The following is a 13,004-nucleotide window of genomic DNA, read 5'->3' on the forward strand; positions in this document are numbered from 1 at the left end:
GATTAGGTCTTAATCTTTTAGTGGGCCTTTTTCCCTGGGCCATGACCTTCATAAGTAATTTTCAGAATTTTTTTTTTTTTTAGGTGGAACAAGAAGGTTAGGTGGACTTCAAGTAAGGTATTTCCCTTTCCCCATGTTGCTTAGGCTCTGGTAAAATGGTTTTCCTTGAGGGCAGGCCTCTGTTAAGGATAACTAAACATTGTTTATATTTCAGAATGGTTACTTCCTGTCCCCCTGCTGAAACTGTCAGGGAGTTTTACTCTGACCTTCATCCTGGGAGCTTGCTGGAGCTCCTAAAGGTAAAACTTGATAAGTGTGGGGGCCCCTCTAAGGCTGGGCCCCCAGCAATTTTTTTCTCTTTTGAATTAGTTTACACTCATTTTTCAGCAATTAAGCTGTTGCCTGTTAGGTTTTCCTTCCACTTGTTAGCTCTAGTGGCAGTGTCAGTAAGTTGTGATTCTGTTATTCATACATCTCTTTCGGTACAGGGGTTTGCATGTAACCTCAATTCTCTGATGGGTCTAAGAAGACCCACTGATTTTCAGTTTGCTAAGCCTTTTTCTTGTGAGTACTGGATCGATGTCTTTTGCAGCCTTTATATGTCAGACCATAAACCACAAGTATCTGTGTTTACTCTTTAACCTTTGCATTCTATTGTCTCCATTGCTGTATGAAAATTACTGAGAGGTCAATAATGAGTAACCTAACGGTTTCAAAAGTCACCAAATTCAGTGAGCTTTCTTTTTACCTCACAGCATTTAACAATATCAATCTTCCCCTCTTTAACCCTGAACCAACCTTGAACTGGTTCACTTATTACTGGGCTAGGTGCCTTTTTTCTAGTTTTACTTTCTACTTCCAGTTTCTCTCCTTGGCCCATTACCCTCTCTTTGTAGCTCTAGGTTTTTATTTTGGAACTCAGTTCATTTATTATCATCTCCATGAAAGTTTCTCAAATCTGTATCTTTAGTTCTCACTTCTGTTCCTTGAAATTCACTTTCCTCTTGATTTTCAACTGCTACCAAACAACTCCACCAGATTAGCACTCATAATATCTAAAATTGAACATGTCTACAATTTAACTTTTTATTGTGCTTTAGAAATGAAGGCTAATTTAATCATGCCCTTAACTTTATGAGGCCAGTACTATTATTAACCTTAATTTATGTACAAGGAAGGAAACAGATTAAGAGACTTGCTGAGGAACACATAGTCTGTGAGTTATTGGATGAGTTTGGGGATTTAAATTGACCTAAGTTTGTTCACATGTAAAACATGGCAATTAAATATCTAATGTTATTATAAGATTTGAATTAGGGTGGTTATCATTTGTAATGTATAGAAATGCTGAATCGCAATATTGTGCTCCTAGAACCAACAGTGTTGTAGGTCAATTATATTTCCATTTTTAAAGGGTGAAATAAGTAAAAAAAATTGAATTACAAAAGTAAGTGGAAGTAGTTTGAAGTTTAAATGTTAATCAGGATGGTTATTATCAGTTACAAAGTCCTATTCTGCAGGGCTTCCCAGGTGGCGCTAGCAGTAAAGAACCTGCCTGCCAGTGCAGGAGACATGAGAGACACAAGTTCAATCCTTGTGTCAGGAAGATTCCCTGGAGGAGTGCATGGCAACACACTCTAGTATTCTTGGCTGGAGAATCCCATGGACACAGGAGCCTGGTGGCCTACAGTTCATAGGGTTGCAAAGAGTCAGACATGGCAAGCGACTTAGCATGCATGCAAGCATTAGTTCTGTGTCTGTTGTGTTTTAAGGGTATTTGGACTGTTTTAATCGAGTATGGTTAAGAAACAGACACAGAAAGAACTAACATAAAGGACGAAGTTAGTTTGTTTTTAAATACTCATAGATCCCTAAAACCAGGAGGCATGGCATGCTGAACCACATAGAGGGGTACATGAAGAGGCACCAGGGCCAGGCAGGATGTAGAACCAGCAAGAGGAAAACCCGGGCAAGAAGCTTTATTGTGGTTTCCATGGCAAGGAATGGACAAACCAGAATAAGCAGATGTAGGAATAGCTTGTTTGAATAATTTTAAAGGTTCTGGGTATTGGGCCTATCCCTAGGTTTCTGGTTCCTGTCCTTGCACTGATTACTGCAAGTGGATAGTGACCCAGAGAGTGAGGTCTCTGAGAGCCTGCTGAAGGAGGAGGTTGAGGGTATGGACTCTGGATTGATTGGTTTGCATATAAATGATGTGTGCATGGTAAGTCGCTTCAGTCACGTCCATCTGTGCAACCCTATGGACTTTAGCCTGCCAGGCTCCTCTGTCCATGGGATTCTCCAGGCAAGAATATTGGAGTACATTGCCATGCCCTCCTCCAGGGTATCTTTTGGACTCAGGAATGGAACCTGAGTCTCTTACGTCTCCTGCATTGGCAGCCAGGTTCTTCACCTGGGAAGCCAATATAAATGGTGTACTTGTAGGCAAGTCCCTTACTATGCATAAAAATTGATTAGCTCTGGAAGGTGCAGTCCCTTCAGGTGCAGCAAATTCCTAGATGTCAAAACATTAAATTACAGAAAATAAAAAGATATGCTTAAAACATGCTTTATCTAGGATTTGTTTTATTTCTACATTTCCCCACCCCAGGTTAAGCTTTGATTACTTCTCACCTTGCCTATTTCCATAGCATTGTAACTAACGGTCTTCTTGCTTCTAGTGTGTTCTGTATATAGCTGAATTTCTCTGAAATATAGTTTTGAGTAGCTTACTCTTCTCTCTCAAAGGCACTCTCTTGCTTGCTTAGTAAATTTCAAAGACTTAGCCTGGTCATTTTATTTTTTCAAAGCTTATTTTCCTTCATGCATCTAACCAAATCATGTAAGATTCTCTGTATATACCACCTGCTTTTCTACTTTTATTGTTCACAGTGAGCTTTGCTCAGGGTGTATTTCCTGTCCTGCTCCAATACCCTCATCCCTCCTCACCTGCAGCTTCATTAGACACAAACACACTTACATACACACCACACACACTTCTTTTGAATTTGACCTGCATTCATGCCTGACTCAAATGCCACCTTCATGATTTCTCTGCTTACTCCTCTCACCCAAAGTAATCTTTACCGCAACTTTCGTTATATCTTAAGTGTAAGTCTTTTGAGGCAAATACAATTTTGTACTTGCATTGTAATCATATATATATTTTTTCTCTTATTAAGACTGTCAACTCCTTAGGGCCCATATCTGATTCATATTGTATCCCTGCCAGCATGTAGCCTTATGCACAGTAATTTTATAAATAACAGTTGGATAAATGAAAGAAATTGATTTGGTTTAGATTGAAATTTCTACCTTCATCTCATTAAAATAAAAAGAGACTAATAAAGACACTTTTTCTTAAGCCACTCCTCCTTTCCTCCTGCGGTTATTTCATTGTGAGATTTATGTATGTGTTGCGTGCTTTAATGTCATTAGTCTCTTTTTTCATAGAAGTGATCATCAGGTGTTCATTATATAGATACCAATTATATAGAATGTGTTATATTTTCCGGTTACTGCTGTAGACACTGAAGACATAGGGGTGAACAAAATAGATTAGGTCTCTGCTTCAGAAACTCAGGAACCTACAGCTACATACCTCTTGTATCATGACTATTTTTCAGGCAAAACTTTCAAAGTGAATATCTCCTGAATGTCATCCTATTCATTGCCCACTAATTTGCCTGTATTAAAAGTATCTGTTTTCTAACACAGCTAGGATAGATATGTACCATACATTTCTAACATAGTTGACTACAAGTATTTATTTCAGTTTTTTGAATTTACTGGTATTTTTTGTGTCAAATTTCCCACTGTATCAGGCAGAGTACTAAGAGTTGGGGCTTTCGTGGTAGACATAAAATATGGCTCCTTCCCATAAAACTTACAGTCTGAAAATTGGGAGAGTTTACTGAGGATTCTCATTAGATTACAGTAACTACCTAATTGGTATAAGCAACATCATTGCTAATTTGTTTCTATTTGGTCCCTGTAGGGAATAAAAGAGGAAGGGCTGGTTTATGAGTAAATGTGATATGATTTCATTATGTATTTATTTAGCTTGAGATGTCTAGAAGACATTTAGCTGGAGCTATCCAATTAGACTGGTAAGCATTTGAATATGAAGATTGAGAGAATGTTTTGAATTGGATATAATGATTTGGGAATTCATTCAGCAATTTTTTTATTATACAGCTACTGTGTATTGGATACTACTGTAGGCACTAATCCCAGGGACGGGGGAGCCTGGTAGGTTTCCGTCTATGGGGTCTTACAGAGTCGGACACAACTGAAGTGACTTTGCAGCAGCAGCAGCAGCAGCAGGGATACAGCAGGCAACAAAAGAGCACAAAGTCCCTAAACTTGTGGAACTTAGATTCTCAGGGCTGGAGGGTTAGGTGGGGAACATCTAATTCATAAATTAGATAAGTAAAAATATGTTAGAAGTACTAAGGAGAAAAATTAAGCAAGGGGATATGAAGTATTTGAGGGGTATTTGACATTTTAGATAGGGGAGCTGAAGAAGTCCACATTAAGAATGTGGCTTTACAACCTGGAGACAGAAAGGATGCTAAACATGTACATGTGTGGGAAGAACATTTCAGGCAGAGGAAATAGCAACTGCAAAGGCCTGGCATGTGTGAAAAATATCAAGGATGACACTGTGACTGAAGCAGAGTAAACAAGGGAGAAAGTATTGATCATGAAGTCAGAGCTCAATCTAGATGCATGTAGGACTTTTTAGGTTATAGTAAGATTTTAGGTTTTTACTCTGAATGAGATGAGAAACAGAGTAGTGATATGATCTAACTTGTGTTTTTAAGGATCACTCTGGTTACCATGTGAAGAATAGACTTAAGGGAATTTAGGTTAAGTGAGAAGATCAATTAGAAGGCTTCTGCAGTAATTCAAGAGAGAGGATAGTGTTTGGATCATGATAGTGGCAACAAAGAGTGATGACCAATGATTAGATTCAGGATACATTTTGAAGTTTTTTTCACCTGAACAACTGGAAGAAAAACATTACCTTTGACAAAAACGGGGAGGACAGCAAGAGAATTAGGTTTGAAGTAGCTCAGTCGTGCCCAACTCTTTGCAACCTCATGGACAGTAGCCTGCACCAAGCTCCTCCGTCCATGAGATTTTCAAGGCAAGAGTACTGGAGTGGGTTGCCATTTCCTTCTCCAGGGAATCTTCCCAACCCAGGGATCGAACCCAGGTCTCTCGCATTGTAGACAGACGCTTTACCTTCTGAGTCACCAGGGAAGTCATCCAGTAGAGAGAAGCTTATGATGCATGAGAGAATGACTAGAGCAATGTCCGTAAATAGGCAAAAAGGAATGGAATCTAGAACACATGTAGAGGAATTGACCTAAGCAAGAATCATGGATAACTCATTCAGAGTAATGGGAGAAATAGGGAATATAGACACACAGAGAGAGGCAAGTGCACAGATGTAACAGTGGGAGTATTTGAAAGTTACCTGATTGCTTCAGCTTTCTCATTTAGTTAGCGGAAGGTAAACACAGGAGAGGAAATGTTGATATTCAAGAAGTGTGAAATGATGACTTTAGAAGGGGTATTAAAAATTAACCAAGGTAATGCAGTGTGGTTGCTGTCACATTAAGGACCAACTTTAACAATCTGTAATTTAAAATGAGACCTGGCATCATGGTTAGATGTTTTTTCTCTAGCTTCACTTACCCACACAGGCTGAGTTAAATGCAGTGTATTAATAGAAAATTTCAGGAACAGTAAGGACAACAGATCAGGATATCATTGCCATTCAAAAAATGGTTTATCACTTATCAATACCAAGAGGAGGGGACCACATGGAAAAGCACTGGGATTTGCCACTGGCAGAGGAATTGATGTGCGACTGAGCAACCACATCAGTTAAGGGCTTCCCGGGTGGTACTAGTGGTGAGAACCTGTCTGCCAATGCAGAAGACATAGGAGATGAGGGTTTAATCCCTGGGTCAGGAAGATCCCCTGGAGGAGGAAATGGCAACCCACTCCAGTATTCTTGCCTGGAAAAATCCCATGGACAGAGGAGCCTGACAGGCTACAGTTCATGGGGATGCAAAAGAGTCGAACAAGACTTAGCAACTAAACAACAGTGCCCACGATATACTAGGTACTGTTTTGTGTACTAGTGATACAGCAATGAACAAGACGAAGTTCTTGCCCTAAAGATGCTTACGTTCTAGGAGAGGAGCATACGACAACATACAAAGTGTCAGTAATAAATTCTATGAGGAAAAATAAAATGTGAAAAGCAGATTGTGGTCATTTTCAAGTATTGTATTCTTGTCTGATCTTGTTATGATTTGGAAAGTAAAAGTATTGTTTGAAATGTTTTCTTTGGAAACACACTGCCTTTTTATCATTTAAGGGGCAATCGTTCTTATTTTAAAGAAGCCTGCAGCACAATTAGAGTACTAGAATGAAAGAATGACTAGATTTTTGTCTTAAGGAATTTCGAGAATTGATCCAAAAGTGAAATCATACTTCTTCTCCTGGATGCAAATATTTTTATTATATTTTCTCTTCTTATTAAAATCTATTATGTAATTGTTCAGGCAGGAACATGATATTCTTTCCCAGGTTTTATTACTCATGCTTCAGTCTGCCTACATAACTGCAGTCTACACCTATTTATGATTACTATGTGTCAGGCATTTCCTAACCATAATATAGAAATGAATACATTTAATCCTCATAATAACCTATGTGTGTGTGTTCAGTTGCTCACTCATGTCTGACTCTTTGCAACCCCTTGGACTGTAGTCCACCAGGTTCCTCTGTCCATGGGATTGTCCTGGCAAGAATACTGGAGTGGGTTGCCATTTCCTCCTCCAGGGGATCTTCCTGACCCAGGGATTGAACCCATGTCTCCTGCAATGGCAGGTGAATTCTTTATCACTGAGCCACCTGGGAAGCCAGTAACATATAAGATACTATTACTACCCCCATCTTACAGATAAAGAAACAGACCCAGAGAAATGTGTAGACTTTTGATCTGACTGTCTGGGTTTCAAATTTCAACTCTAGTAGGAATGCTTCCCTCTAAGCCTTTATGGTTTAAATAAAATAATGTTATAGCAACCTCTTAGAATTATTGTGAGGAAAAAATGACACAGTGCTTGTAAACATTCTAGAACTATGCTTACATATAATGAGCTCTCAAGTGGCTACTATTTTTTTTCTTGTTTATATGATCAGATTGTTTCCATGTTTCTAAGTGAAAGTTTGCTTTTTTTTTTTTAATCTGTTGGCTAATATTTCTTCAATCCTGGATCTTCTGTGTTATATTTTCTTTTCCTGACATAGAAACGTTGGCTTAGGGCCAAGGAAGTCTATTAGCTTTGTTGGTCCAGGAAAAGGAGCTCTAATGAAAGGAGGATATGCTGGTGCAAACCAAAGCAGAATGGCTATGTCAAAAAACATGATGATTCTACCTGAAGCAAAACAAATGGAAAAAATGACTATTTCCTCTGCAAAGACAGTCACACAGGTAATATTCTTTAGAATTCCAAATTTGTTTGAAAATGATGCTGGTAATAAATGGATTCAAATGTAAGAGGTAGAAAGTATGCTGTTGTTGTTGTTGTTTTTTCCGAAATTCTTTTTAGGTTTTACACTTAGGTCTGTGATCCATTTTGACTTAATCTTTGTATATGGAACAAGGTATGGTCAGCTGTTGTTGCTGTTTTTGCAAAGAGGTATTCAAGTTTTCTAGCACCATTTGCTCTGCACCACAGGGCATGTGGGATCTTAGCTCCCCAACCAGGGACTGAGCCTGTGCCCCCTGCATTGAAAGGCAGCGTCTTAACCACTGGACCACCAGGGAAGTATGCTGCTTTGAAATAATACTTCTAATACAGTACAGGCATACCTCAGAGATATTATGGGTTCAGTTGGAATAATACAAATATCACAATAGAGTGGGTCTTGTATAGTTTTTGGCTTCCCAGTGCATATAAAAATTATGTTTGTGTTATACTGTAGTCTAAATAGAGTGTGCAATAGAATTATGTCTAAAAATTCCAATATAGATAACTTAATTAAAAAAATCTTTAATGCTTGTTGGAGAAGACTCTTGAGAGTCCCTTGGACTGCAAGGAGATCCAACCAGTCCATCCTAAAGGAGATCAGTCCTGGGTGTTCACTGGAAGGACTGATGTTGAAGCTGAAACTCCAATACTTTGGCCACGTGATGCGAAGAGCTGACTCATTTGAAAAAACCCTGATGCTGGGAAAGACTGAGGAGGAGAAGGGGACGACAGAGGATGAGAAGGTTGGATGGCATCACCGGCTCAATGGACATGGGTTTGGGTGGACTCCAGGAGTTGGTGATGGACAGGGAGGCCTGGTGTGCTGCGGTTCATGGGGTCAAAAAGAGTTGGATATGACTAAACAACTGAACTGAACTGATGCTAACCATCCTCTCAGCCTTCAATGAATCATAATAACATCAAAGAGCACTGGCCACAGATTACCATAACAAATACAATAATAATGAAAATATTTAAAATATTGTGAGAATTACCAAAATGTGACACAGAGACTCAAAATGAGCAGATGCTTTTGAAAAATGGTATCAGGAGTCTTGCTGGATGCAAAGTTGTCACAAACCTTCAATTTACTTTACAAAAGCCGTAATATTGAAGTGCAATAAAGTGAAGTGCAATAAAGTGAGGTATGCTGTGTTGTGCTAAATCGCTTCAGTCGTGTCCAACTCTGTGACCCCATGGACTGTAGCCTGCCAGGCTCCTCTTCCATGGGATTCTTCAGGCAAGAATATTGGAGTGGGTTGCTGTGCCCTCTCCCAGGGGATCTTCCCAACCCAGGGGTCGAACTCCTATGGCTCCAATATTGTAGGTGAAGTCTTTACCACTGAGCCACTGGGAAAGCCCGAAATGAGGTATACCTATATTGATACATTGATTTCATTAGAGTCTTTACCATATAACTAACAAATCTTACAGCCTAATATTGGCAGTTGGCTCCTATCATTGTTATTAGAGTGGAATAAAGAGAGTCTACTCATGAGCTTAAGAATTAGTCAGCTCATGCTGCTATAGTAAAATACTGTAGATTGGGTGGCTTATAAACTTATTTCTTATTGTTCTGGAGACTGGAAGTCTAAGTCCTAACATGGAGGAAAGAGATTTAGCTAGCTCTCTAGTATTTTTTTGTAAAGGCACTAATCTCATTTGTGAGGGTGCTACCTTCATGACCTAATTACCTTCGAAAGGTTCCACCTCCCAATACCATCACACTGGGATCAGAGTTCCAGCATATGAATCTGGTGGGTACAAAAACATTCAGTCCATAATAATTATATACATATTACATATACATTATATATTACATACATATTATATAGTATCAACAGCACTATGTAAAAGGTATAATGCATCATGACCAAGCGGAGATAATACATGCAAGGTTGTTCTAATATTCAAAAGTCAGTACTATTTGTCTTATCAGTAGACTGAAAAAATGTGATTATCACAACAGATAAAAAGAATTTGAAAAATTCAATATCCATTAATGATAAAAAATTAATAAAAAACCATTTCAACTAACTTGAAAAAGAAAGAATTTCCTTAGAAGCATTCTGAAACCTACAGTTACTAGTAATCTAGTAACATATAAAAAGAATTTTATGCCTTGAGTGCATTCGTTTCATAAGACTGCCATTACATAACATCACAAACTGGATGGCTTAAACAATGTCCTAATCTGCCCTTCCTTAGGGACGCTAGTCAGATTGGATTACCTCATTTTAATTATCTCTTTAATGGCCCTATCACTAAATTCAGTCACATTGAGAGGTCTGGGAGTTAGGGCTTCAACATACGAATTTTTTGGTAGGGAGAGACAATTCAGCCCCTAACAGTTACCAAGTGGGGTTTATCCCAGGGATGCAAAGTACTTTAACATCTTAATATCAATGTAATTTATTATATCTCATATCAGTAGAATAAAAAATGATGATCATCTCAATAGATTTAGAAAAAGCACTTTGCAAAATCCAACATCTTTTCATGATAAAAATGCTTAAAAAACTAATAATAGAGGGGATTCAACTTGATAAGGGACATTTATGAAAAACCCACTAACATCAACTTAGCAGGCAACTGAATGCTTTCCCTTTGATGTCAGGAACAAGATAAAATTTTCTTGCTGCTTCTATTCAGTTTTGTACTGGAGGGTCTAAAAATAGCAATTAGGCAGAAAAAGAAAGGCAACCAGTTTGGAAAGGAAAAGGTAAATCTCTGTTTGCAAATGACATAATGTTATGTACATAAACTCCTAAGAAACCCACCAAAAAGTATTAAAACTAGGGAACTCCCTGGCAGTCTAATGGTTCAAACTTGGTCCTCTCACTGTGGTGGCCCAGGTTCAATACCTGGTTAAGGAACTAGAATTCTATAAGCTGCGGCATGGCCAAACAAACAATTAAAATTAACTAATGAGTTCTTCTAGATGCAGGATACATGATCAATATACAAATAAATTATAGTTTTTACATTTGGAATAATTTTAAAATTAAGGAAACAATATCACAGTCACATCCAAAACAGTAAAGTACTTACAAATAAATTTAATAATAGCAGTGACATCTTCAGCTCCAAAAACTGTAAAACATTACTGAATGAAATTAACAATGATCTGAATAAATGGGAGTGCATCCAAAATTTATGAGTGGAAAAACTTACCATTGGTAAAATGGTGGTACTCCCCAATTTGATCTGTAGATTCAATACAATCCTTATTAGAAATCCCAGCAGACTTCTTTGTACAAATTGACAATTGATTCTATAATTCATATGGAATTTCAAGAAACCCAGAATAGACAAAATACTCCTGAAGAATAAGAATAAAGTAAGCAGATTCTCACTTCCCATTTTCAAAATTTACTACAAATCAACAGAAATCAAGATAGTGTGGTATTGATTGGCACAAGGATAGACATACAGATCAATGAATAGAACTAAGAGTCTAGAAATAAACCTATTACATCAATGGTCAACTGATTTTTGATAAGGGTATCATGACTGTTTTAAGAGGGTCTTCAATAAATAGTGTAGGGATGACTGGATAGCCACATTCAAAAGAATGAAGTTGGACCCTTACCTCATACCATATCAAAATTAATTCAATATGAATCAAAGACATATATATAAAGCTAAAACTAAAAAACTTAGAAGTGGTAAATCTTCATGGCCTTGGACTTTGAAAAGGATTCGCAGATATGACACCAAAAATGTGAACCACAAAAGAAAAAAAAAAAGCAGATGATTGGACTTTACCAAAATTAAAAATATTTGTGTTTTGAAGAACATAATCAAGAAAGTAAAAAGTCAACCCACAGAACGGGAGAAAATATTTGCAAATGATCTATCTGTTAAGGGATTTGTATATGAAATATGTAAAGAATTACAACTCAAAATAATAGACAAATAACCCAATTAAAAATTGGTCAAGGAATTTGAATACTAATTTCTCCAAAGAAATGAGTCAAATATATAAATGGTCAAAAAGCACATAGGAAGATGCATGACATTATTAGTCATCAGAGAAATGCAGATCAAAACCAGTGAGATCTTTACTTTATACTCATTAGGATGGCTAGAATCAAAAAGTCAGATGACAACTGTTGGCAAGGATATCAAGAAACCAGAACCCTACTGATAGGAATATAAAATAGTCCTGACACTTTGGAAAATGGTTTGGTAGTAACTCAGAAGTTTAATGGCACCCCACTCCAGTACTCTTGCCTGGAAAATCCCATGGGTGGAGGAGCCTGGTAGGCTGCAGTCCATGGGGTCGCTGAGGGTCGGACACGACTGAGCGACTTCACTTTGACTTTTCACTTTCATGCATTGGAGAAGGAAATGGCAACCCACTCCAGTGTTCTTGCCTGGAGAATCCCAGGGACGGGGGAGCCTGGTGGGCTGCCGTCTATGGGGTCGCACAGAGTCGGACATGACTGAAGTGACCCAGCAGCAGAAGTTTAAACATACTCTTACCAAATGACCTGGCAATTCTACCTCTAGATATATATACACCCAAGAGAAATTAAGATATATTTCAAACTCTGAAACTTCAAACCCTGACTATTCATAATAGTCAGCAAGTGGAAACAACCCAAATATCCAACAGTGGGCAAATAACTAAGCAGAATGTGATATATTCATACAGTAGAACATTTTTCAACCACAAAAGGGAACGAACTACTGGTGCATGCAGCATTGTGGATGAATCTTGAAACCATTATACTAAATGAAACAAGCCAGTTACAAAATACCACACTCTTTGTGATTCCACTCACATAAAAGTCCAGAATGGAGAAATCTATAAAGACATGAAATACATTAGTTGTTGCCTAAGACTGGGAGATTGGACTGAAAGGCAAAAGAATGGGGCGGCAGAGGATGAGATGATTAGATAGCATCACTGACTCAATGGACATGAATTTGAGTAAATTCTGGGAGATAGAGGAGGACAGAAGAGCCTGGCATGCTACAGTCCACAGTCTGAAGAGTCAGATATGACTTGTCCACTGAATAGCAATAACAAGGACTGGGACAGACAAGTGTTAGGGACAAGTCAAAGGATACAGAGTTTCTTCTTGAGGTAGTTCTAAAGTTAACTGTGGTGATGGTTGCTCATATCTGTGAATACGCTAAAAACCACTGACATGTACACTTTCAAAGCTATTTAAAAAGATAATTCTTGCAGATTGTATGTAACTTTATGCCAATTTTAAATTTTGAAAGATTTGAAAATTAATATAAAATGGAAAAATTAACATTTTAAAAAGAGAAAAATGAAAATTGGAAGCTTTTATTAAAGAAATGAGTAATTTAAAAATCTTTTGTCAAAGATAATTCCAGGCCCATATGGTTTCACTAGTGATATATGCCAAACACATAAGGACAAAAACAGAACAAGAAAAGTGGGTATACCATAAAACATTTTATGAG

At 37.8% G+C, this 13,004-nt stretch overlaps 1 protein-coding gene across 1 annotated transcript in view; it reads left to right on the forward strand.

Annotated features, from left to right (window-relative positions):
* Positions 1–13,004, forward strand: part of DNAI4 (dynein axonemal intermediate chain 4) — a 99,249-nt gene that overhangs the window by 4,063 nt on the left and 82,182 nt on the right. The window contains 1 exon segment of the mRNA XM_055585554.1: positions 7,336–7,519. Within this exon segment, the coding sequence (XP_055441529.1) occupies positions 7,336–7,519 (184 nt within the window).

This window comes from Bubalus kerabau, chromosome 6, assembly GCF_029407905.1.
Source record: "Bubalus kerabau isolate K-KA32 ecotype Philippines breed swamp buffalo chromosome 6, PCC_UOA_SB_1v2, whole genome shotgun sequence".
NCBI lineage: Eukaryota > Metazoa > Chordata > Mammalia > Artiodactyla > Bovidae > Bubalus > Bubalus kerabau.